The sequence below is a fragment of the Salvelinus alpinus genome, chromosome 8, assembly GCF_045679555.1.
Source record: "Salvelinus alpinus chromosome 8, SLU_Salpinus.1, whole genome shotgun sequence".
Taxonomy (NCBI): domain Eukaryota; kingdom Metazoa; phylum Chordata; class Actinopteri; order Salmoniformes; family Salmonidae; genus Salvelinus; species Salvelinus alpinus.
Window position 1 is genome coordinate 58,159,308 of NC_092093.1, and position 27,159 is coordinate 58,186,466.

The 27,159-nt window shown below is 43.8% G+C and overlaps 1 protein-coding gene across 1 annotated transcript in view; it reads left to right on the forward strand.

Annotated features, from left to right (window-relative positions):
- Window positions 1-27,159, forward strand: part of LOC139583347 (piezo-type mechanosensitive ion channel component 2-like) — a 198,063-nt gene that overhangs the window by 134,902 nt on the left and 36,002 nt on the right. The window contains exons 8-25 of the mRNA XM_071414313.1: window positions 2,191-2,359; window positions 4,101-4,226; window positions 4,721-4,832; window positions 5,094-5,269; window positions 6,611-6,959; window positions 8,306-8,505; window positions 8,839-8,987; window positions 9,234-9,407; window positions 11,014-11,255; window positions 13,255-13,415; window positions 19,535-19,711; window positions 20,738-20,860; window positions 21,340-21,540; window positions 21,970-22,174; window positions 22,382-22,483; window positions 22,825-22,984; window positions 24,474-24,717; window positions 25,053-25,149. Coding sequence (XP_071270414.1) covers window positions 2,191-2,359; window positions 4,101-4,226; window positions 4,721-4,832; window positions 5,094-5,269; window positions 6,611-6,959; window positions 8,306-8,505; window positions 8,839-8,987; window positions 9,234-9,407; window positions 11,014-11,255; window positions 13,255-13,415; window positions 19,535-19,711; window positions 20,738-20,860; window positions 21,340-21,540; window positions 21,970-22,174; window positions 22,382-22,483; window positions 22,825-22,984; window positions 24,474-24,717; window positions 25,053-25,149 — 3,167 coding nt within the window. The remainder of the gene's footprint in view (window positions 1-2,190; window positions 2,360-4,100; window positions 4,227-4,720; window positions 4,833-5,093; window positions 5,270-6,610; window positions 6,960-8,305; window positions 8,506-8,838; window positions 8,988-9,233; window positions 9,408-11,013; window positions 11,256-13,254; window positions 13,416-19,534; window positions 19,712-20,737; window positions 20,861-21,339; window positions 21,541-21,969; window positions 22,175-22,381; window positions 22,484-22,824; window positions 22,985-24,473; window positions 24,718-25,052; window positions 25,150-27,159) is intronic.

The window sequence follows — 27,159 nt, forward strand, 5'->3', positions numbered from 1 at the left end:
GGGATAAGTTGGACCGCAGAGTGAAGAAAAAGCAACCAACAAGTGCACAGCATATGTGGGAACTCCTTCAAGACTGTTGGAAAAGCATGCCTCATGAAGCTGGTTGAGAGAATGCCAAGAGTGTGCAAAGGCAAAGGGTGGCTACTTTAAATAATCTAAAATCTAAAATATATTTTGATTTGTTTTACACTTTTTTGGTTACTGCATGATATCATATGTGTTATTTCATAGGTTTGATGTCTTCACTATTGTTCCACAATGTAGAAAATAGTAAAAATAAAGAAAAACCTTTGAATGAGTAGGTGTGTCCAAACTTTTGACTGGTACTGTGTATAACCCCAAATTTAAGACTGCTGGAGTAACTGTTGTGCACTTTGGCGTCTCTGTCTCTTTTCTCTCTATCCATCCTCCCTCGCTTTTCTATCCCTTACCCCGAGGCATCTATCGTTGTTTTGCTCGCCGACTGCCTCATTAAGTAGATTTTTTTAAGATAGAGAGAGAGAGAGAGAGAGAGAGAGAGAGAGAGAGAGAGAGAGAGAGAGAGAGAGAGAGAGAGAGAGAGAGAGAGAGAGAGAGAGAGAGAGAGAGAGAAGGAGAGCGAGAGACGAAGCAAACGAGGGGAACCAAAGCATTGTTACTGCTGGTGTAAATTTAAAGTGTTTCTGAGATTACTGTACAACACATGGCTGCAGCCCATACTTTATCTACATTCATCATCATCATGGCACACTGTCATTTACGGTACAAAAAGGGTTCCAAAAGGGTTCTTCGGCTGTCCCCATAGGATAACTCTTTGAAGAACCCTTTTTGGGTTCCATGTAAAACCATGGAATGGGTTCTACCTGGAACCAAAAAGGGTTCTTCAAAGGCTTCTCCAATGGGGACAGCCGAAGAACCCTTTTAAGTTCTAGATAGCACCTTTTTTTCAAACAGTGTATATGACTTGGGATAACTATAGTGGCATTTATTGTCTGCTAATGCTGCTGATCAGGTTGACCATTCCAGAGAATGCCGTACCAGTAAAATGTTATGTTTACATGTTGTCAACTGCCAAGACGAAGAGGGGGTTGATTCATATGAAAGAGGGAAAGAACCGAATGGAGAAGTTTAATTGAAGCTCTCTCTCTCTCTCTCTCTCTCTCTCTCTCTCTCTCTCTCTCTCTCTCTCTCTCTCTCTCTCTCTCTCTCTCTCTCTCTCTCTCTCTCTCTCTCTCTCTCTCTCTCTCTCTCCCCTCTCTCTCTCTCTCTCTCCTACTCTCTCTCTCTCTCTCTCTCTCTCTCCTCTCTCTCTCTCTCTCTCTCTCTCTCTCTCTCTCTCTCTCTCTCTCTCTCTCTCTCTCTCTCTCTCTCTCTCTCTCTCTCTCTCTCTCTCTCTCTCTCTCTCTCTCTCTCTCTCTCTCTCTCTCTCTCTCTCTCTCTCTCTCTCTCTCTCTCTCTCTCTCTCTCTCTCTCTCTCTCTCCTCTCTCTCTCTCTCTCTCTCTCTCTCTCTCTCTCTCCTCTCTCTCTCTCTCTCTCTCTCTCTCTCCCCCCTCTCTCTCTCTCGCTCTCTCGGTATGTCAGTTCTACTTGGGGAATGACATGTTAATAGATTGTGGCTTAATTGTTCTCAGATTGTTTCAATGTTTATTTGTCGTATGTACGGGATACACATTCTATACACCGTCAAACTAAATGTTTACTTGCAGGTTCCTTCTCGACAATGTGTGTGTGTGTGTGTGTGTGTGTGTGTGTGTGTGTGTGTGTGTGTGTGTGTGTGTGTGTGTGTGTGTGTGTGTGTGTGTGTGTGTGTGTGTGTGTGTGTGTGTGTGTGTGTGTGTGTGTGTGTGTGTGTGTGTGGTGAGGAGAATCCAAGCAGGTGGTTGTCAAGAACACTTCAAGATGAAAATGACAGCACAACTGATATAATACTCTCTCCCTCCCTCCCTCCCCTCCCACCTTCCCCCCTCCATCCTCCCCTCCCTCCCTCCATCCTGCCTTTCACTCCCTCTACCCATCCTCCCCTCCCTCCATCCTCCCCTCCCTCCCTCCATCCTGCCTTTCCCTCCCTCTCTCTCTCTCTCCTACCCTTCCTCCCCCTTCTCCCTTCCCTCACTCCATCCTGCCTTTCTCTCCCTTCTCTCCATCCCTCCCTCTGTTTTCCCTCCCTCCCCTCCATCTCTCCCTTCTCCCTTCCTCCCTCTCTCCACCAGTCTGTTTGGTATGTCGTCGGTGGTCCAGACCGACTGCTCCCACACCTGGATGTTCCAGGTCAACCCGGCACTGTCCTGGCACCACTATGTCAACCCCATCATGCTGCTGCTGCTCTACTACACCCTGGCCACACTCATACGCCTCTGGCTACAGGACCCCACAGACACGGTGAGTTGCCTTTACTGTAACACGGTGGCCATTTTGGGGGCAGGGCCCCAGTGGTACATGGTGTGCTCCCCCTATAGACAGGGTTGGGTAGTAACAGATGACATGTAACGGGGATTACGTAATCCAATTACAAAAATGAAGCAACTGTAATGAGCCCGGATTACAAAAAAAAAAAAAAGGGGATTACAGTTACATTCTTAAAAAACTGCTGATTACATTAAGGATTACTTCATCTGATATCAATAAGACAATTGTCTGGACTCCATAGAGTTGCTGCTTGCTACTTAGTAGTATATTTAGAGTGCACACTGCACTTGCAGGAATGCGAGGGAAACACTGTTTTAAACACAGTTGTTAATGTTTAAAAGAAGAAGGTCGTAATCTTTCTGTAAGTCACCATTTTATTTATCAACTCTTACATTGAGCGAAGGGAAGTCACGTCGGTCATTAACGTGCGAGTGCATTAAATGTACTGTTTGGTCGACCTATCAATTACACAGCAAACTATAAGCATTAATTAGGCTATATGAATGAATGAATGTTATGTTAACGAAGTACAATAATATACATACATATATACACACTGCATATATACACATACATACATACGTACATACTTACATACATACACAGATACATACATACATACATACATACATACATACATACATACATACATACATACATACATACATACATACATACATACATACATACATACATACATACATACATACATACATGCATATAAACTCAGCAACAAAAGAAACGTGCTCTCACTGTCAACTGCGTTTATTTTCAGCAAACTTAACATGTGTAAATATTTCTACAGACATGTGACTAGCAGAAATGGAATAATGTGTCCCTGAACAAAGGGGGGGGGGTCAAAATCAAAAGTAACAGTCAGTATCTGGTGTGGCCACCAGCTGCATTAAGTACGGCAGTGCATCTCCTCCTCATGGACTGCACCAGATTTGTCAGTTCTTGCTGTGAGATGTTACCCCACTCTTCCACCAAGGCACCCGCAAGTTCCTGGACATTTATGGGGGGAATGGCCCTAGCCCTCACCCTCCGATCCAACAGGTCCCAGACGTGCTCAATGGGATTGAGATCTGGGCTCTTCGCTGGCCGTGGCAGAACACTGACATTCCTGTCTTGCAGGAAATCATGCACAGAACGAGTAGTATGGCTGGTGGCATTGTCATGCTGGAGGGTCATGTCAGGATGAGCTTGCATGAAGGGTACCACATGAGGGAGGAGGATGTCTTCCCTGTAATGCACAGCGTTGAGATTGCCAACAATGACGACAAGCTCAGTCCGATGATGCTGTGACACGATGAGTCATCCAAAGGATTAAGAGTCATCCAAAGGATTTTGAGTCATCCAAAGGATTAAGTCACTGATTACTTTATTTTTCATGTAACTGTAATCAGTAATGGATTACATTTTTCTTGTAATCCACCCAACCCTGCCTATAGAATCCACTCTGCACCAACATGGCGTTGGTATAACTGAATAGGGTCTACTGTAACACCTCCACCATTTTGGTGCAGCGTAGATTTGTTGAACTGTATTTTCCTAATTGAAAGGTGAGTCACTCAGTCAATATGTGCCAAGGAAATCTGTACATTCTTCCTCACATCCACAGTTCTTGGAAATGTATAGAATACCCAATCACCCAAATTTACCGTAACGTACACTACATGTTTTTGGTTTGTTTTTCTACTGATCTATTTCACAGGCGCCTGGTGAGGGCGAAGGGGCAGAACTGGGTGAAGGGGAGGAGCCTATGGTTGATGACATCACCTCCACAGCAGAGAAGAGGAGAGAAGTGTGGAGTATGGCTCACCACACAGATGACAGAAACGTAAACAAACATCCGGAATACGTACTGTAGTAATATCTCACACACCTATTTCTTTCATGTTCCTGTCTGTTTCATGTTGTCCAAGTTGTTTCGTGGCCCTGTAATGCCCGTGTGTAAGGTGTCGTGCGTGACAATACCCTGCCCCTGATCGTGTGTTTGTAAGCAAACATGAGTATCATATAAGGGCAGTCTCAATGTATTATTCATTTGTTTTCTCCAGCTTCTTTCAACCCAAGACGGATACAGCACATCTGAGTTTTGCATGCTACTCCTTGGCTATATTTTGTAACTTGCGAGATAATCTATATTTGTTTTCGAGTTGCTTATAAACGGACTCAATGTCACTTGGTGTCACTTGATGTCACTTGGTCAACAAATATAAAAATAAAACAAAAAGCTATTGGACAAGCAAATAGATTGATGTTAACGCATTCATAAAGGTACATAAAGGTGCTGTTGTGAATCTCCCCGCTAAAGGTGTTTTTCTACCCCAGGTTTTGATAGTAACCTCCAACGGGTCTCCTCCGGACCTTGTCCACACCAACGGGCTGCTGGGCCTGCACTCCACACCGCAGTACAAACCAGGCCAACCAGGGCCAGATCTGGGTTAGTATCACACACATATAGAGACTAAGTCCCTCACCCTGACATACACAGACCTCGTGCTGGAAAACAGCAGCACTTTGGGGAAAGTTGCCTGGTTCATAAGAAAATCCCAGGGAGTGTGAAAAAGACGGGGCTTTGCTTCTCAAGGCTGACTGTGGTTATTAGTTAATGGTTAACATCCGGTTTTGTAGGTAGCTCGCTCGTGATGCTGTCTGCTCTCTCTCTCCTTCCTTCCCTCCCTCCCTTTCTTCCGTCCTACAGGGAGTGTGTATGAGGTGGTGGTTGTGCAGGGTGAGGGTTTGAAAGAAGAATTTGATGCAGGGGCGATGGCGTGGGCGATGTCGCCGGGGGAAGGAATGGCGCGAGCTAATGCGGTGGTCACGGCCTTCAGGTTCATCATGAAGCAAAGCTACATCTGTGCTCTCATTGCAATGATGGTGAGTCTGTCTGTCTGTCTGTCTGTCTGTCTGTCTGTCTGTCTGTCTGTCTGTCTGTCTGTCTGTCTGTCTGTCTGTCTGTCTGTCTGTCTGTCTGTCTGTCTGTCTGTCTGTCTGTCTGTCTGCCTGCCTGCCTGCCTGCCTGCCTGGCTGGCTGGCTGGCTGGCTGGCTGGCTGGCTGGCTGGCTGGCTGGCTGGCTGGCTGGCTGGCTGGCTGGCTGGCTGGCTGGCTGGCTGGCTGGCTGGCTGGCTGTTTGTGTGTCAGAGGAGGAGGAGTAAGGAACAGTCTACCTTTTCAGTCCCAGACGAGGTCTTCAGGATCCACACACACACACAGCGTCCCAGTGGCCAATTTAGTCATTAGCGATGACAGCTTGCAGCCACCCTTGTTGGCCCTGGGTGATGTGTACCATATACTACTGAAGCATCACACCAAAGAAGAGATGTGTGTTCTTTCTTCATGGGCGGTTGGTTGGTTGGTTAGTAGAACACTGCTGAGGCCACTGGTAGGTAGAAAGGTGGTGGTGGGGATGGGTGGGTGGGTGGAAGGCCGTCCTCTCTCTTGAGAAACAACCCTGGCCTGCACTCTGTTTTACACATCTAAGAATAGTGTCACTTCATTTGATCTGTTGGTTAAAGGATATTGTGCTATGCCGTGCTATGCCAGTGACTGCTCTCACTAAAGTGGTTCCTTATAGCAACACCAGTGATATCAATGATGTGTGATGCTTAACCTTTATTATTAGTGGCTTGATGATCTAGCTTTCGCTCTCTTACTCTCTCTCCCTCCTCCCTCCCCATCTTTCCCTCCCTCCCTCCCTCCCTCCCCATCTCTCTCTCCCCATCTCACCCTTCATTCCTCCCCATCTCTCCCTCCTCCCTCCCCATCTCTCCCTCCTCCCTCCCCATCTCTCTCTCCCCATCTCTCCCTCCATCCCTCCCCATCTCTCCCTCCCATCTCTTTCTCCCCATCTCTCCCTCCCTCCCTCCCTCCCCATCTCTCTCTTCCCATCTCTCCCTCCATCCCTCCCCATCTCTCCCTCCCTCCCCATCTCTCTCTCCCCATCTCTCCCTCCTCCCTTCCCATCTCTCCCTCCTCCCTCCCCATCTTTCCCTCCATCCCCATCTCTCCCTCCCTCCCTCCCATCTCTATCTCCCTCATCCCTCCCCATCTCTCCCTCCCTTCCTTCCCATCTCTCCCTCCTCCCCATCTCTCCCCTCCCTCCCCATATCTCTCCCTCCCTCCCTCCCCATCTCTCCCTCCCCATCTTTCCTTTCTCCTTCCCCATCTCTTCCCCCTTCCTCCCCATCTCTCCCTCCCCATCTTTCCTTCCCTCCCAGGCGTGGAGTATCACTTATGTCAGCTGGCTGACCTTTGTGTTTCTCATCTGGTCGTGCACGCTGTGGATGGTGCGCGACCGCCGTCAGTACACCATGACCACCTCCCCCTTCATGGTGTTCTATGGGAACCTGTTGATCATCCTACAGTATATCTGGAGCTTCGAGCTCCTCCAACCCGTGCCCGGGCTTTTCTTAAAGAAAGAGGTGCCCTTCCGGGAACTGGGCTCCAAGATGCTGTGCCTGCTGAGTTTCTGGCTGCTGCTGAGACAGGCGTTGACAGAGAGGAAGGAGAGCCAGAGAGAAGAGGAGGTGCTGTCGGACATCAGGGTCATCCATACCCACAAGAAGGGTAAGACAGCCCCTGAGTCTGTCAGTCAGTCTCTGTCTGTCGGCCTATCTGTCTGTCCTTCTGTCCATCCGTCTGTCTGACTGTCTGTCTGTCTGACTGAGAGTTCCTGGTGAGAGTATGTACAGCAGGGATGGACAACTGACAGCCCGCGGATCAATTTCGGGAACTCGGCCGTGGTCTCAACTTACTGTTGCAAGTTAGAATAGTAGAATACACAAGGTGCAATTTAGAAATTTGGTTGTGTATCAGCAGTTTTTCTCTTGTTATGTAACTGACAGCCATTCAGTTAGCCATGTCAGCAAAACATTTTTAGATTGGTAATCATGGTCAAATTACCGACCGGGGTGCCCCATTGATTTTGTTAGTCACTCTCACTCAGATATCATATTCAAAGTGCAAACAATTCTCTCCACCCCATGGCAAAATCAGTAGAATTGCATTAAATTAGTTATAAAATTGCTAAATCTTCTTTCCGCCTCATGGAAAAATGTGTAGAATTGCAGCAAACTTGCTTTAAAACTGTAACATAAGAGGGGGGCCGCTAAAATGTTTTGCTCGTAAGTTGGGTGGGGTGGGTGGGGTGGGTGGGGTGGGGCCCCCCCAACAAAAATGTTATTAGGGCCGCCAAAAGGCTAGGGCTCTGACTGCATGTGTGGGTATGGATGTGGGTATGCAGACCCTTGAGCCACTGTGGCCCCTTATGATGAGTTCAGATGTTTTGTGACCGCCCCCCACCCCCATCAAAGATGCCCATCCCTTATGTACAGTATGAGTTTCAGATGAACACGTGTAATGCAAACTTTCACAAACATCTCCGATTGACATTCATTCATTATTTAAATGAAATATAAGCATGTCTTGAATTAGAATTCTGCTCTATAAATAACCTCACAGGTGTCAAGAAAGACATTAATCACCTCCGTTTTTTTAGACAAAATATAAACTACTTTTTGCCTTAGTTGTGTTAGCTTATCCCTCTGTCACTGTTGTTGTTGCTGTTGTTGCTGTTGTTGTTGTTGTTGTTTTTGTTCTTGATGTTGTTGCTGTTGTTGTTGTTGTTTTTGTTTTTGTTGTTGTTGCTGTTGTTGTTGTTTTTGTTGTTGCTGTTGTTGTTGTTGCTGTTGTTTTTGTTGTTTTTGTTGTTGTTGTTGTTGTTGTTGCTTTTGTTGTTGTTGCTGTAGTTGCTGTTGTTGTTGTTGCTTTTGTTGTTGTTGCTGTAGTTGTTGTTGCTTTTGTTGTTGTTGCTGTAGTTGCTGTTGTTGTTGTTGCTTTTGTTGTTGTTGCTGTTGTTGTTGTCATCTTCTATGTCATTGCTTCAGCTCTTCCCTCCCATGTGCTTCTTATAGAGGACAAGGAGGTGATGGATGAGAGCGGTGGCCACAGGGAGATGATGGAGGTGCTAGGCAACACTCTCATGGCCATGTTGAACAAGTACTGGATCTATATCTGCGGCGGCATGTTCTTCTTCGTCAGCTTCGAGGGACGCATCGTCATGTACAAGATCATCTACATGATGCTCCTCCTCTTCTGTGTGGCCTGCTACCAGGTGCTGTTACTGTAGGCGTACTGTACCTTCCTGTCCGGGTGGCTCTGTGCAGGTTTTTGATCTAGCCCAGGGCTGATGCACCTTTTGGGACCTTCCTTTGGTTCCGTACTACCGGGGAAACTAAATCAAGTGCACTCCACATACATCATTTCTGTACTTCTGGAGTGCACGAAAAAGTACGGAAATATATGCACTATGCTCTGGATAAGAGCGTAAATGTAAATGTAAAATGAGTATCTATAACCATCAAACTACACATAGTGTAGTAGTGGATGGTGATCTGAAGGTAGGTGTAAAAGTTGTGTAACAGCCTGTTTCTCTGGCCATCGCCAGGTGCACTATGAGTGGTGGAGAAGCATGCTGAAGTACTTCTGGATGTCTGTGGTGGTGTACACCATGCTGGTCCTCATCCTGATCTACACCTTCCAGTTTGACTCCTCCATCCACGTCTGGTTCAACATGACCGGCATGAGCAAGGACAAGTGAGTAAAAACATATGAAGAGAAAGAGAGAGAGAGAGTCTGTGTGTGTGTGTGTGTGTGTGTGTGTGTGTGTGTGTGTGTGTGTGTGTGTGTGTGTGTGTGTGTGTGTGTGTGTGTGTGTGTGTGTGTGTGTGTGTGTGTGTGTGTGTGTGTGTGTGTGTGTGTGTGTGTGTGTGTGTGTTGTGTGTGTGTCTTTACCATCGTTCTGTGTCAACCGCCCTCCTCCTCCTGTCTCTCCCTGTGTAGACTGGAGGACCTGGGTCTGGAGAAGTTCTCTGTCCCGGCTCTGTTCACAAGGATCTTCCTCCCCACCTCCTTCCTGTTGGTCTGCATCCTCCACCTGCACTACTTTCACCAGCGCTTCCTCCTGCTCACTGACATCAAGACGGTGGCCGACAAACAGAAGAGCACGATCACCAGGTGAGTGTCACGCGGACCACACACTGGAAAATAAGACTGTCTGGCAGTGCTCATGCAATTGGCCGTTTTCCCCACAGGATTCTAAACTCTTCCCCAAAAAAGCATGTCATTCCATCTATTCAATTAACTTAAGGTTCAATATCATTATCAGCGCTGTTTTTCTTTCACAGATTTTACATTACTTTTCTCAATGCAAATTGTTTATATTAATAATAGGCCTTTAATTTGTTACATTCACTGCTAAAATGGACTAAATGTGACCGCTAAGATATTTTATCTTAAAAAACGTATGTGACTCCACGGATGGTGGTCCTGGACTGTTTGGCTGTGATTTGGGGATCCTGGAACAGACAAGGTTGGGAAACACAGGTCTAGTATTGGTATCTAGCAGCCTCTGATTGAGTTAAAACTTTCCATACTCTATCCGGCAATTAATTGAGGTGAAATCCACCATGGCTATCCATTACCCATGCCCCTACTGGCTGGAAGTTGAACTGTAATGCCCCCTCTCTCTGTCTGCTTGGGTCTGATCCTTTTGTCCTTACCTGTTGTACCATTCGTTTTAGGGCGCCTGATTTAGCATTAGCTAACTAGTTGTTGTTATGCAAGAAACGAATGTAGCATTGTTGACTACATGTACCATTGCCAAAGGTGCAGTGTAAGTGCTGTTGGAAGCGTTCATCAAATCAATTTCATCACATGTTCTTTCATTGAAGGCATATTTTGATGGCTGACTTTTCTGGACCCCTTTTCCTGACAGGGTCCCAAGCTTCTGTGGGGATTCTCTACTTTACACACCGTCTCTCCTCTAATCATAGAAAACATCCCTTCACATTGCTTCCTGTCAATCGTGAACGATAATTCTTCAAGTTTTACCAGTGAAACGTCCATGCAGCATCTGCATACCAACCACTTGATCTCAATCAGTTTCATGGGGATATGCAAAGCACATATTTTGCCTAGTGGTGCACGCTGAGTTTCGGCCACATGAGAAAAAATTTACACAATCATCCTAAAATCTTTGTAAGAAATGAGGTGGTGTTTTTGGTGTAACAGTAACGTTATAATATGTTGTTGTACTCGGTTCTGTTCCCCAGAATACTGAGAACATTATGAGATCTTGCAGACGTTGATTCAGCTTTGATGTATATTAAATGGCCACCAATCGCCAGAGTAGCCTGTTCTCTCTAAGTAGAACAGAGTCTGTGTGTGAAGTGGAGAATCCTGCACATGGGCAGATGCTTCGGGACCTTTAGATGTCAGGAAGAGGGGTCCAGAAAAGTCGGATCCGCAGCCACTCCGTAGTTTGATTTGGGAGATTGCGAGTAGATGTTAAATAATTTCTCCATAAGTTAGAATACTTTTTATAGTAGGGTACAGTACTTGTCACATGTTATGAGGAAGAAGTGGCTGTATGGACAGGTTGGTCTCTCTTTATTTTAAACCTATCACTTTGAGACTAGTGGTCATGAAGGGAAGGAGACAGAACAAATTATCTATCGATAACTGCAGGGACCCAGCCTGACAGTGCCTCCCATGGAACTAGAGGGACAACTATTAGGAGCTTTGTCTGTTCTAGTCATTCTATTTCTATCTCCACTCCCAGGCTGGTGCACCTAGACGGCAGTCTGGCAGATATCTCTCTCATCAAACCCACCCTCACTGTGACCACCAAAGACGAGGAGGCTGGGGAGAAGGTGCAGCTGGAAGAGGAAGATGGGAAGGAGGAGGAGGAGAAGAAGAGAAGTTATGAGGAGGAGGAGGAGGAGGAAGAGGAGGAGGAGAAGAGGTATGAAGAACCCCTGGAGCACTGCAGCAAGGCGGAGTCCCCGGTCGACGAGATGTCAGGTACCTAGACAGAGAACCTGACACACATGCACAGGGATAACAAATTATCCTTTTATGAAAAGCATTAAATGTCAGTGGGTTTGTAAGCACCTTTCTTCATCATATTTCAGCCAATAAAAGTTGATGAATCTAATAAAGAAGCCGTCATCTGGAATAGTTGTATTTGTATTTGGTGGAGTATAATAAAATAATTGATTTGAGGTGATTGTGACATATCCCACTACACTAGGGCTTTATTGGAGTGACGGGGAATCAGGCACAGAGAGAGCGAGAGAAGAAGACAGTAAACAAAGGACAATGAAAGTGACTAGATTGTTGGATGAGAAAACCAGCTTGGTGTTTAACCAGGGCTGGGCTCCTCCAGTATGTATCATTCTATTATGGTACTCTGGACACACCTCTTTCTCAGAGGTATTTTCTCATAGGTTCTCATGGTTGTTACACTGTCCTTTATGCACAACGCTGCTAGCTATAGTTAGTTTGGAGGATTTCAGTTGTTGAAGTCCCATACTGTAGTTACAGGCTGCATGCATCCAGTTCTCTAGTAGTCTTTTCCCAGTGAATGGTGTGTTCATTTGATGCTGACTACAGGCTGCTCGACACACTGTCTCCACAGTCGTTCCTCTGTTTGACCGTGTGTAGGCTGAGGGGATTTCTGTGTGTTTGTGTGTGTCTGAACCCTGATGCTGTCTCAGTGTCTTGACAGAACAATGCTTGGGCTGTTCAACATCTGTTTCCTGCTGAAGTAAGACTGAGTTTGAATATCAAGTTTTGGTTTTATTAGTCGTATGTACAGGATACACATTGGCATACATCGTCCAATGAAATTCTTACTTGCAGGTTCCTTCTCGAAAATGCAACAACAACAAGAAATAATAAAATATGTGTTTGGGTGTGCTGTGTGTGTTTGTGTGTGTGTGTGTGTGTGTGTGCTCTGTGTGTGTGTGCTTTAGGTGTATTGTGCGTGTTTGTGTGTGTGTGATCTGTGTGTGCGCTGTGCGTGCGTGATGACATACTGTCACCATGCCCAGAATGTGCTGAAATTCCCTCAGCCCAGTCACATATAGACAAGGGGAGTAAATCACACATGGAAGAGACACAACACAGTGTCTGTCAGAGGAAGAGGTGTCCACGTAATCTCTCTCTCTGTCGCCTTCTGTTATGAGTACAACGCTACATCACACAGGAAGCGGCGCAGGTCCTAATCCAGGCACTTGTCATCTCCCGTCTAGACTACTGGAACTCAGCCCAGGCTCTTCTCTGTCCTGGCACCCCAATGGTGGAACCAGCTTCCCCCTGAAGCTAGGACAGCAGAGTCCCTGCCCATCTTCTGAAAACATCTAAAACCCTACCTCTTCAAAGAATATCTTAAATAATCCCACAGCACAACCCCCCCCCCCCACCCCCCCCGGCACCACCTCCTCACCCCGGACACTCGCACTTGACCCCCCCCCCCCTTACTTGCTCTGACTGCTGATAGCTGTACCTACTATGACTGTGATATGTGGTTGTCCCACCTAGCTATCTTAAGATGCACTGTAAGTCAGTCTGCTAAATGACTCAAATGTAAATGCATGAAGACACTGACACTGTTGTTGGCTATCAGACAGTTGGATGTGACAAGGTTTGCTTCTGATTGTGAAAAGGTTGTGAAAGAGGTTATTCCAAGGTCAGATGAGAGTATCACTTGTTTGTAAAGCATCATGTCAGATGGCACATTATACTGAATGAAGAGAGCTGAGTTATCTGTCGATGTTGTCCCCCCCATCCACCACTATTCAAAATGGAACAGCACCCACTAGTGGTAAACTGTCTCAGCTCTGCACTTGGGATCCCTGTCTGTGTACTTTAGACTAGTGAGTGTTTTCTCCAAGGTTTATTGTCCAAGGTTTCCATTTCTACTCATTAACATAAAGTGCTTTCTCACTCTCACTTTCACTCACTCTCTCTCACTCTCTCTGTCTCTCCCTCCCCCCTCTCCTCTCCCTCTCTTCCCCAGACCTGAGGAGTAAATGGTATCTAGTGGTGGACCGCCTCACGGTGCTCTTCCTCAAGTTTCTGCAGTACTTCCAGCAGCTGCAGCAGACCGTCTGGTGGCTCCTGGAGCTCCACATCATCAAGATCGTCTCCTCCTACATCATCTGGGTCTCAGTCAAAGAGGTGACCTATTCAGCCACCATCTCATCAAGATTGCAAGGAGAATACTGTTCACGTGCTCTCTAAATGGTCTTTACAATGTAACGGGCAACTTTCCTCCTCCCTCAAAATATGCGTTCCCAAAATCCGTTATACACTCAGAAACAAGGGCTCCAAAAGGGTTCTTCCGCTGTCCCCATAGGAGAACCCTTTTTGGTTCCAGGTAGAACTCTTTTGGATTCCATGTAGAACTCTCTGTGTAAAGGGTTCTACGTGGAGCTCAAAAGGGTTCTACCTGGAACCAAAAAGGGTTCTTCAAAGGGTTCTCCTATGGGGACAGTCGAATAACCTTTTTTTTTGTAATTATCATTTTATTAGAACGTTTTCTTTTAACAGGGGTTACATAGACTACCAAACAAAGTGCACAACACAGACTAAGTCCAATAAAATGAATAAGGATACAGCAGAACGTTATACAAAAATGCAGTCGTAAAAGAAAAACATCACAATTATAATATGGGTCATTTATGGGAGGTTTTCTACATAGGACCACAATGGAGACCAGATTTACCTAAATGTATCAGACTTCTGGTGTAAATCAAAGGTAAGTTTCTCTAGGGGTAGAATAGCAGAAGCTTGAGAAAGCCACATTCTCTCAGATGATACTTCAGGTGTGGACCACAATAACAATATGCATTTCTTGTCTAACTAAACAAGGGAATTGAACAAACGTTCAGAGTCAGGGTCAAACAGAACGTCACAATCAAAGTAGAGGAAATAGACATTCAGTGAAAGAGCTGATTATCTACTCAAGTTCTTCTGGATGTGTAAATGAATATCATTCCAATTTGTATTTATTATGGATCCCCATTAGCTGCTGCCAAGGCAAGGCAGTAGCTACTCTTCCTGGGGTCAGGCAAAATTAAGGCAGTTATACAATTTTAAAAACATTACAATACATTATACAATACAATACATTATAGAATTCACAACACAGTAAGTGTGTACCCCCAGGCCCATACTCCACTACCACATATCTACAACGCAAAATCCATGTGTACGTGTGTGTATAGTGCGTATGTTATCATGTGATTGTCTGCATGTGTCTGTGTCTGTGCCTGTGTTTGTGTTACTTCACAGTCCCCGCTGTTCCATAAGGTGTATTTTTACCTGCTTTTTAAATCTGATTCTACTGCTATCATCAGTTACCTGATGTGGAATAGAGTTCCATGGAGTCATGGCTCTATATAGTACTGTGTACCTCCCATAGTCTGTTCTGGACTTGGGGACTGTGAAGAGACCTCTGGTGGCATGTCTTGTGGGGTATGCGTGGGGATCCGAGCTGTGTGCTAGTATTTTAAACAGACAGCTCGGGACCTTCAGCTTGTAAACACCTCTTACAAAAATAAGTAAATAAGACTGGATTCTGCTGCAGTACCAAAAAACTTTCATGAAGGTATCAGTATCCTGTTTACATTCTAAACATAAATGTGATGCATTGGAAAACATTCTGTGAAGGTGGACAGGTGTAAAGTAGGTTCTATGAAAAAAAATGAAATGTATTTATTGAATGCTTATGGAGGTGCATTTCGTGTAGACCCTTTGACAGATAGAAGAAGCCCATTCTTCCTCACCAAATGCATGTCCCATGTCCCAGTCTCTCTCTCAAACATGTCTCAATGCAGCATAGGATGAGGCACTTCTGTTCAATAAAATAGAGTATAAACCTCTCCGAACAGTAGGATTAGTAAATAGTTTTTCAACTTCAGTCATTTGAAAACGTAGTTTATCCACTTTCTTCTGAGCCTCTATTGAGCGTCTAAGTTGTACGTACTTAAAAATATCTTTGTTGGGTAAGTTAAACTCAGTTTTTATCCGTTGGAATGATTTTAGAGTGTCCTGAGTAAATAAAGGCGTAAGGTCAGCAATACCTTTCGTCTTCCAGTCCAGAAGTCCAATACTCCTTATTTGGGGGGGGGGGGGGGGAATCTGGATTGAGGGCAATCAGTGACCAGAGTGATATACTGTATGGTTTGGAATCTCCAAGTACCTCCTTGCATCTTTCCAAGCTAAGAGTGTATTATGTATTGTACAATTTTCAGATAAGGCCTGGATCTTTTCAAAGCTATTAATAAAAGGTAAGGAAGCTAATGCTCTTGGATGACATGCTAGTGAGTGGCGTCTGTCTAGTCACCAACTAATAATGTGCTTGATCTGAGCAGACCAGTAATATTGTTGCAGATTTGGCAAAGAGACCCCTTCTAAATCCTTAGTCTTAATTCGTTTGGTAAATTTGTTTCTAGATTTCTTATTATTCCAGATATATTTACATTTACTAGCATTCCTTTTCTGAAAAAAGGACTGAGATAGATGGCAGGGGATATTTTGGAATAGATCATTTAGCCGAGAAAGGATATTCATCCTGAAGACATTAATCCTGACAAAAAGAGTTTGGTAGGGTAGACCAGTTAACCAGGTCCTGTTTAATCTTTGTGAGCAAAGGCATATTATTTGAAGTGAACAGGTCTTGAAGATTTGGAGTAGCATATATGCCCAAGTATTTTAATGATGGCTGGAAGTAGGGCCTCCTACCAGCGGGCAAGTGTCTTAGTGACTATTTTAACATCAACTCCTAGCAAGCTGATAGGTCTAAATGAAAAGCAGTTTCATGGGGGTTTTGTCCATTTTTAGTATCAGACTAATGGATGCAGTTTTCCAGGACTCTGGTATGATGTCTCTTTCAAACATATAATTTAGAGCAGGCATGAAGATGGGGCATATCTCAGGCCAGAACTTCTTGTAGAACTCTGCAGAGTAGCCGTCTAGGCCGGGTGCCTTGCCAGAAGGCATTGCCTTAATAGTTTCCCAAACCTCTTCAGGAGTAAAGGAAGCATTTAGTCTAATTCTATGCTCATCTGATATAGTGGGCAAGATGATCTTATTCAGATATTTTGTAATTTCATTGTTTGGTCTTGTACATTGTGAAGTATAAAGAGATTTATGGATGTCGCAAAACGTATTATTGATAAGCAACGGATCATAAGAAGTGCAGCCATCTGCCATCCTTATAGACTTAATACATCTTTCATTCTGTTCTTTTTTAACTCGGCTTGGACGATTACTGAACTTCTCATATTTTTGCTTGGTAAAAAAACAACCATGCTTTGTGTGCTCTACATTGAGTTTAGCCTCAGCACAAGCCAGTGAATTACAGTTCGCCTGGGTTGGTTGTTGTTTATGAAAAAGTTCAAAATGCTTTACTTCAGCCTCCAGTTTTTCCCTATTTTCCATTCTAATCTTCTTGATCAGAGGCGCTTGGGAAATGATATAACCCCTAATGGTCGCTTTAGCAGCATCCCAGATAGTTGCAGCTGAGACAAGAGAGAGTTGATTGTCGAGCCAGTAATGTGATCATTTATCTTTTATCACAATCCTTCATTGTTAAGCAGAGACGTATTAAGTCTCCAATATCTTGTTTTGGGGATTTTTGTTGCCAATTTCGATATCTATTTACACTGGGGCATGGTCAGAAATGACTATATACACAATAGCACATGACTGGACAACATGCATGTAAGTAGAGGGCATAAAAGAATTGTCCAATCTAGATGATGAATTATGGGTTCTAGGGTAGAAAGTATAGTCTCTCACATTAGGATTTAGAGCTCTCCATACGTCTACTAAACCAGATTAATCACAAACGCTTCTGAGAGTATTTGAGGCTCTATGATTCCAGACTGGAGCAGTTGATGATTTATCCAATTTACCCAAAGTACAATTAAATTCTCCTGAAATAAACCCTTGCAGTGTTGATTAAATAATATAATCATGTCAGACATACATTTGGTGGAGTCTGTGTTCGGACCATATACTTTTAGTATAGTAATATGTTGACCAAGTATATTATCTGTAATCAAAATAAATAGTCCTTCAGGTTCTGTATGTTGGTGCTCAAATATAAATGGGACATTTTTATTTACAAGGATGGCAGCGCACCTGGCCCACCCAGTCCCTCTTCAGCTTAGCATGTTCTGTTGAAGATAAATGGGTCTCCTGTAGCATAGCAATTGAAACCCTTTCCTCTTTTAAGAATGTTAAAATGTTCTTCGTTCTTGACCACATGCCCACTGCCCCGAACATTCCAGGAGCGTGCTTTAAATCAACTGTTTATGTTACAGAAGTATTAAAGAATAACTTTACCCATACTGAGTAGTGCTTCACAAAAACAAAACAATTAATAAGACAGTTGTGTAACCCTAAACTAAAATAAAACATAACATTTTGAAAGACTTTAGAAAAACCCTAAAAGAAACGACAGACCCCAAAAACAGTACCTACCCTGTTTTCTGTCACGTTACTAAAAGGAACTGAGGGTTTTTAAGAAAAAATACCAAAAAGTTTCACTATGTTTATTTTTTTATTTCACCTTTATTTAACCAGGTAGACCAGTTGAGAACAAGTTCTCATTTACAACTGCGACCTGGCCAAGATAAAGCAAAGCAGTGTGACACAGACAACAACACAGAGTTACACATGGAATAAACAATAAACAAGCCAATAACACAATAAACAAGTCAATGACACAGTAGAAAAAAAAGAAAGTCTATATACAGTGTGTGCAAAAGGCATGAGGAGGTAGGCAATAAATAGGCCATAGGAGTGAATAATTACAATTTAGCAGATTAGCACTGGAGTGATAAATGAGCAGATGATGATGTGCAAGTAGAGATACTGGTGTGCAAAAGAGCAGAAAAGTAAATAAAAACAGTATGGGGATGAGGTAGGTAGATTGGGTGGGCAATTTACAGATGGACTATGTACAGCTGCAGCGATCGGTTAGCTGCTCAGATAGCTGATGTTTAAAGTTGCTGAGGGAAATAAAAGTCTCCAACTTCAGCGATCTTTGCAATTCGTTCCAGTCACTGGCAGCAGAGAACTGGAAATAAAGGCGGCCAAATGAGGTGTTGGCTTTGGGGATGATCAGTGAGATATACCTGCTGGAACGCGTGCTACGGGTGGGTGTTGTTATCGTGACTAGTGAACTTAGATAAGGCGGAGCTTTACCTAGCATAGACTTATAGATGACTTGGAGCCAGTGGGTCTGGCGACGAATATGTAGCGAGGGCCAGCCAACTAGAGCATACAGGTTGCAGTGGTGGGTGGTATAAGGGGATTTGGTAACAAAACGGATGTCCCTGTGATAGACTGCATCCAGTTTGCTGAGTAGAGTATTGGAAGCTATTTTGTAGATGACATCGCCGAAGTCGAGGATCGGTAGGATAGTCAGTTTTACAAGGGTAAGTTTGGCGGCGTGAGTGAAGGAGGCTTGGTTGCGAAATAGAAAGCCGATTATAGATTTGATTTTGGATTGGAGATGTTTAATATGAGTCTGGAAGGAGAGTTTACATTCTAACCAGGCACCTTGGTATTTATAATTGTCCACATATTCTAGGTCGGAACCGTCCAGGGTGGTGATGCAAGTCGGGGGTGCAGGTGCGGGCAGCGAACGGTTGAAAGCATGTATTTGGTTTTACAAGCGTTTAAGAGCAGTTGGAGGCCACGAAGGAGTGTTGTATGGCATTGAAGCTCGTTTGGAGGTTAGTTAGCACATTAAGGGGAATTAACATAGATCTATGGATGAAAAATGAATATGAGGGAAACCTAGTCAGTTGTACAACTGAAATGTGTCTGCCACGTTTAACCCTACCCCTCTGAAACATAGAGGTGTGGGGGTGCTGCTTTAATCAACATCCACGGTGCCCAGGGAACAGTGGATTAACTGCCTTGCTCAGCGGCAGAACGACAGATGTTTACCTTGTCAGCTCAGGGATTCGATCCAGCAACCTTTTGGTTACTGGCCCAACTCTCTAACCACTAGGCTACCTGCTGCCCTAATAACCTAATCTTTTACATTTTCCTGAGCATTATTGCTATTGCAATCATATGCACGTGCCCGAACGCACACACCATACAGTCACATGTAGCCTATATAATACATTTTAAAAATACAAATTGCGGGCCTAAAGTAAATGAATATAGCCTAGTAATTACAACCCTTTGCCTATATTGAGGCCCAACTAAATTAACAAATTAACAAGAACGTCCAGGAAGTGAAGGTGTCTCTTCTGTCCTGTTTTCTCCAGGTGTCTCTGTTCAACTACGTGTTCCTGGTGAGTTGGGCGTTCGCCCTGCCCTTCGGTCAGTTCAGGCCCCTGGCCTCCAGCGTCTGTACCGTCTGGACCTGTGTCATCATCGTCTGCAAGATGCTCTACCAACTGACCTCTATAAACCCCTCTACGTACTCGAAGAACTGCACCATGGTGGGTAGCAGCCCAGGGAGTGTCGGGTGGTGGAAAGGGTGTGTGTGTTTGTGGAGTAGGGGGGGGGGCTGTATGTACATTATGTTCAGGGAGTGTTGGGGTGGTGGACAGGGGGGTGTGTGTTAGTGTGTTTGTGGAGTGGGGGGGGGGGGGGGCTGTATGTACATTATGTTCAGGGAGTGTTGGGGTGGTGGACAGGGGGTGTGTGTTAGTGTGTTTGTGGAGTGGGGGGGTGCTGTATGTACATTATGTTCCACTTCCCAATATTTTCTTTCCTATATGTTCCTGTTCTATTTATCTCTATGTATCTCTATTTATCTCTATTTATCTCTATGTATCTCTATTTATCTCTATGTTTCTCTATTTATCTCTATGTATCTCTATGTATCTCTATGTATCTCTATTTATCTCTATGTATCTCTATGTTTCTCTATTTATCTCTATGTTTCTCTATTTATCTCTATGTTTCTGTATTTATCTCTATGTTTCTCTATTTATCTCTATGTATCTCTATTTATCTCTATGTTTCTGTATTTATCTCTATTTATCTCTATGTTTCTGTATTTATCTCTATGTATCTCTATTTATCTCTATGTATCTCTATTTATCTCTATGTATCTCTATGTATATCTATTTATCTCAATGTATCTCTATGTATCTCTATTTATCTCTATGTATCTCTATGTATCTCTATGTATCTCTATGTATCTCTATGTTTCTGTATTTATCTCTATGTTTCTCTATTTATCTCTATGTTTCTCTATTTATCTCTATGTTTCTGTATTTATCTCTATGTTTCTCTATTTATCTCTATTTATCTCTATGTTTCTGTATTTATCTCTATGTTTCTCTATTTATCTCTATGTTTCTGTATTTATCTCTATGTTTCTCTGTTTATCTCTATGTTTCTCTATTTATCTCTATGTTTCTTTATTTATCTCGATGTATCATTATGCTCCTTGCCTGTGTTGTGCTAGCCTGTACTGGTTCAGGACGTTAATGGCACTCCTGTCCTCTCGTCTGTAGCCTGTGAACTACACGGATAACCAGAGGAGTGAGATGGCTCACTCCCTGCTCTACAGCGCCCCTGTGGACCCAGCCAACTGGGTGGGTCTCCGCAAGTTCTCCCCCCTACTGGAGAACCTGAGGGTGAGTGGAGGAGAGATGCCCTGGGAACCTGACTACACACACACACACACACACATAGGCACATATGCAGCGTGCGCACGCACACAAATACACACACACGCAGACACACACACACACACACACACACACACACACACACACACACACACACACACACACACACACACACACATACATACACAACCTGTCTCCCTCACATATAACTGAAACTACTGTAACCGTGTTATATTATACACTGGTATCATCTCCCTAACTGCCCTTTGTAGTGCTCAAATTACACTTCATCCTTGGAGACAGCCTGAAAACAGTTGGTTGGACCCATAGAATTAGGAGTTAGACATTTCGAAATTAGTAATTGAATAGGATTTCTTTGGTTGGATCAATGTTTTTCATGGTGGTTCTCATGTTTAAATCATGAATATATACACTGTCATTTCAACCCTGACCCATGTATCTGTCCTATGTCCATCTCCATCCAGAACAACCTGTTGATTCTGGCCCTGCTGGTGTTCGAGGTGACCATCTACCGCCACCAGGACCTGTACCGCATGAGGAACAACCTCACCACGCCCGTCACCAGAACCATCTTCCACGATATCACCCGGCAACACCTCGACGACAGCATCGTCAACGGTGCCAAGTATTTCATCAACTACTTCTTCTACAAGTTCGGCCTGGAGGTATGATGTCATGTCACTGTTGAGTTCGCAAATACACTCTGATTGTTTTTTACTTGTGTGATAGTTGGAATATTTACCACTATATCTCTGTTTTGAAATACCTTTCATGGACGACAAAGTAATTGTTGAGTCACCTACATTGTATGGAATTACGACTGAGCCATAACACCTACTTCTGAACCCAGGAAATATAAAACTTGTCGTGTATTTGAGGTTTAAAATGAAAAATGTATCAACCCCTAAAAAATGTCCATTAATTATAATCAACATAATAATTCACATTTCCTGTTGTAGCAGGATCATTTCCTGTTGCTGCAGGATCATTTTCCTGTTGTAGCAAACTGGCACAAACTAAGATCCTACATCTGTAAACCCAATATAAAGTCTCTTGAGTAAAAATGTTCCTAAACATTATCATTGCATCGTCAGACATGCTTACTGTTGGCGGTGAACGTGATTGGCCAGAGGATGGACTTCTACGCCATGCTCCACGCTTTCGGCCTGATCGCAGTCATCTACCAGCGGCGCCGGAAGGCCATCGCTGACACCTGGCCCAAGTACTGTTGCTTCCTGGCCTGCATGCTCACCTTCCAGTACTTTGTCTGCATTGGCGTCCCCCCGGCCGCCTGCAAAGGTGGGTGGACCAATCCGAGGCTCCCCTGCTGCAGACATTTTGTTTTGTCTACATGTCACCCCTTGGTATTTCAGTACTCAAGACACAGGTCATCATTTCATCACTGCGTAATGATCATGTTTTATACATTATAAATCAGAGTTGTTGTATGTGTCATGAGTCAATAGCGTCTATGAAGGAGAAAACTTACTAAACTCCTCCTCCCAGACTACCCATGGAGGTTCCCCTCGTCCTCCACAGACTCCAACGTCATCAAGTGGCTGTACTTCCCTGACTTCCACACCAAGCCCAACCCAATGTTCCTGCTCTGTGAGTACAACCATGGACTGAGCATTTGCCATTAAGATTGGGACTGGGACTGGGACTGAGATTGGGACTGGGACTGGGACTGGGATTGGAATTGGGACTAGGATTGGGACTGGGATTGGGACTGAGATTGGGACTGGGGCTGGAATTGGGACTGGGATTGGGACTTGGAATGGAATTGGGACTGGGACTGGAATTGGGACTGGGACTGGGATTGGGACTAGGATTGGGACGGGGTTCTCTGCTCCTCCTCCTCATCTTCCTCGCCTTCTTCCTCCTCTTCCTTCGCCTCCTCCACCTCCTCCTCCTCTTGCTCTCTTGCTTTCCTCTCCTGTCTTCTGTAGATGACTTCATGCTGCTGCTGTGTGCCTCGCTGCAGAGACAGGTGTTTGAGGAGGAGAACGAGGAAGCCGTGCGCCTCCTGGCCGGTGACAACACGGAGATCTGCAGGGACGCCGCCTCCTTCAGTCAACACAACCCCGTCCCAGACTTCATACACTGCAGGTAAGGGGCTGGTTCACAGGCTGTGTCTGATCAGGATTCAAAACCTGTTACTCGAGAACGAGTTATCCCTATGTGTTAAAGTGCCTGTGTTTTTCACAGAGAGACAATATGAGTCGTTTGATCTTAGACAAGGTTAGTCATCAGGCAAGAGTCATTTGGTGAACTACCTTCTACTACATGACATTCAGGTCAAATCATTCCACTCTCTCTCTCTCTCTCTCTCTCTCTCTCTCTCTCTGTCTCTCTCTCTTTCTCTCTCTGTCTCTCTCTGTCTCTATGTCTCTCTCTGTGTCTCTGTCTCTCTCTCTCTCTGTCTGTCTCTCTCTGTCTCTCTCTCTCTCTGTGTCTCTCTCTCTGTCTCTGTGTCTCTCTGTCTCTCTCTCTCTCTGTCTCTGTGTCTCTCTCCAAAGTACATATTAAAGAGTCACTTTAGACACATTCCTTGGGTTACTCCTCCTGTAACTATCCAATTGTTTTGACGTGAGGTGAGTTAAATGAGCGATCGGATAGCCCATCTCAAAGTGGAGCACAGATAACACATTGTCAAACACCTGTGTTTTCCCACCGCTCTCACAGCTCTCTCCCGCACACTTTCCTGGTATCAGATAACTCAACTATGTAAAAAAAAATCACTCCACCCAAGCCTTCAACTGTGTCCTGTGAGTGACTCAAACATGGCTTTCCATGTTCCTGTAACTCAATAGTCTTCCTGAAACAAGGGGAACCGTTCTGACACTAGTGGCCTTTAACCCCGTGACAGCTGGCTCTTTGAACCTGTCATCACAAAGTTGTATCTGAAACGACCCCCCCAGACCCATCTGTCAATGTGCTCCGAAGCCTCGATGACACCACTGCTCCTCCAGTTCACATACATACTGTACATCTGCCAGTAAAAACAATGTGAGGTGGTGATGACGTGTCAGTGAAGTCAACAATATTGAAATATTGAAAAGTTGAATATTGGGTTGTAGAATCCTAAAGTACACAGCGTAGCTCTGCTCATCACTTGGGCTCATCTCTGTGTGGATATCAGAAAGCGTTTACTATTACAGAATAGTTTAACGTTTTTTTGTTGAACGTTAGCTTTGCTACTGTATACGGCAACGGTAGGCTCTCAACATACTCAGGTTTAAAACCTGAGGTCAAATTCCACAACAGAATCCAAAGAACAAATCTACTTTGAAACAAAAGTATACACCTCACACACATGGTTATGGGCTTAAACAAAGAAGACGGCTGTAGCATGTCAGATATAGAGTTGAAATGTATTACATTGTGAGTTTGCATCCCAATATTGCACTTTATATACATCACAGAAGACTGAAATATAACTAAACTGTTTGACATAGAAACTCCAGATTTTCGGCAGGTTTTTAAAATAATGTTTATTAATTATTAAATTCTGAGAAATAATAACAACATTCCACCCAGGAGGCCACTAGGTCATTTGACTGCAGGTCAAGGGTACTAATGAATTCCCCTCCCCCAGATCCTACCTGGACATGCTGAAGGTGATCATGTTCAGCTACCTCTTCTGGTTCGTGCTCACCATCATCTTCATCACGGGCACCACGCGCATCTCCATCTTCTGTATGGGCTACTTGGTGGCCTGCTTTTACTTCCTGCTCTTTGGGGGTGACCTGCTGCTCAAGCCAATCAAAAGCATCCTGCACTATTGGGACTTCCTGATCGCCTACAACGTGTTTGTTATCACCATGAAGAACATCCTCTCGGTAGGTGTCGATGACACTGTTGTTGAATACTGGGTACAGTCAGAATTCGGCAAACTGAATTTGAGATTAGTTGGGGGGACATCTTGGCAACAAAGGTTGAAGTAAGATGTTGGATTCAGTGATAGGTGGGAGGCATAGATGGAAATTCAGTCCATTATTTAAAATAAAAAAACGAACCAATAGTGCTGAAACAAGCGGTCTGCAGCAGCCATAGAGATTCAATGTAATATGTTCTTTTTAATTCTGCAACAACAGTATACAGTAGATATAGTGGTGTGATTGTTTGCTGCTGTGTCATGTTTTAGCTGACTGTGGTTTGTCCTCGCGGTCCTCAGATACTGGCCTGTGGATACATAAAGTCCCTGGTCACCAATCACTGTTGGCTCATACAGCTGTTCAGCCTGGCCTGCACTATAAAAGGCTATTCTAAACGTAAGTGACCCTACCACCACTATAAAAGACTATTCTAAACGTAAGTGACCCTACCACCACTATAAAAGACTATTCTAAACGTAAGTGACCCTACCACCACTATAAAAGACTATTCTAAACGTAAGTGACCCTACCACCACTATAAAAGACTATTCTAAACGTAAGTGACCCTACCACCACTATAAAAGGCTATTCTAAACGTAAGTGACCCTACCACCACTATAAAATACTATTCTAAACGTAAGTGACCCTACCACCACTATAAAAGACTATTCTAAACGTAAGTGACCCTACCACCACTATAAAAGACTATTCTAAACGTAAGTGACCCTACCACCACTATAAAAGACTATTCTAAACGTAAGTGACCCTACCACCACTATAAAAGACTATTCTAAACGTAAGTGACCCTACCACCAACTATTCTAAACGTAAGTGACCCTACCACCACTATAAAAGACTATTCTAAACGTAAGTGACCCTACCACCACTATAAAAGACTATTCTAAACGTAAGTGACCCTACCACCACTATAAAAGACTATTCTAAACGTAAGTGACCCTACCACCACTATAAAAGACTATTCTAAACGTAAGTGACCCTACCACCACTATAAAAGACTATTCTAAACGTAAGTGACCCTACCACCACTATAAAAGACTATTCTAAACGTAAGTGACCCTACCACCACTATAAAAGACTATTCTAAACGTAAGTGACCCTACCACCACTATAAAAGGCTATTCTAAACGTAAGTGACCCTACCACCACTATAAAAGGCTATTCTAAACGTAAGTGACCCTACCACCACTATAAAAGACTATTCTAAACGTAAGTGACCCTACCACCACTATAAAAGACTATTCTAAACGTAAGTGACCCTACCACCACTATAAAAGACTATTCTAAACGTAAGTGACCCTACCACCACTATAAAAGACTATTCTAAACGTAAGTGACCCTACCACCACTATAAAAGACTATTCTAAACGTAAGTGACCCTACCACCACTATAAAAGGCTATTCTAAACGTAAGTGACCCTACCACCACTATAAAATACTATTCTAAACGTAAGTGACCCTACCACCACTATAAAAGACTATTCTAAACGTAAGTGACCCTACCACCACTATAAAAGACTATTCTAAACGTAAGTGACCCTACCACCACTATAAAAGACTATTCTAAACGTAAGTGACCCTACCACCACTATAAAAGACTATTCTAAACGTAAGTGACCCTACCACCACTATAAAAGGCTATTCTAAACGTAAGTGACCCTACCACCACTATAAAAGACTATTCTAAACGTAAGTGACCCTACCACCACTATAAAAGACTATTCTAAACGTAAGTGACCCTACCACCACTATAAAAGACTATTCTAAACGTAAGTGACCCTACCACCACTATAAAATACTATTCTAAACGTAAGTGACCCTACCACCACTATAAAAGACTATTCTAAACGTAAGTGACCCTACCACCACTATAAAAGACTATTCTAAACGTAAGTGACCCTACCACCACTATAAAAGACTATTCTAAACGTAAGTGACCCTACCACCACTATAAAAGACTATTCTAAACGTAAGTGACCCTACCACCACTATAAAAGGCTATTCTAAACGTAAGTGACCCTACCACCACTATAAAAGGCTATTCTAAACGTAAGTGACCCTACCACCACTATAAAAGGCTATTCTAAACGTAAGTGACCCTACCACCACTATAAAAGACTATTCTAAACGTAAGTGACCCTACCACCACTATAAAAGACTATTCTAAACGTAAGTGACCCTACCACCACTATAAAAGACTATTCTAAACGTAAGTGACCCTACCACCACTATAAAATACTATTCTAAACGTAAGTGACCCTACCACCACTATAAAAGACTATTCTAAACGTAAGTGACCCTACCACCACTATAAAAGACTATTCTAAACGTAAGTGACCCTACCACCACTATAAAAGACTATTCTAAACGTAAGTGACCCTACCACCA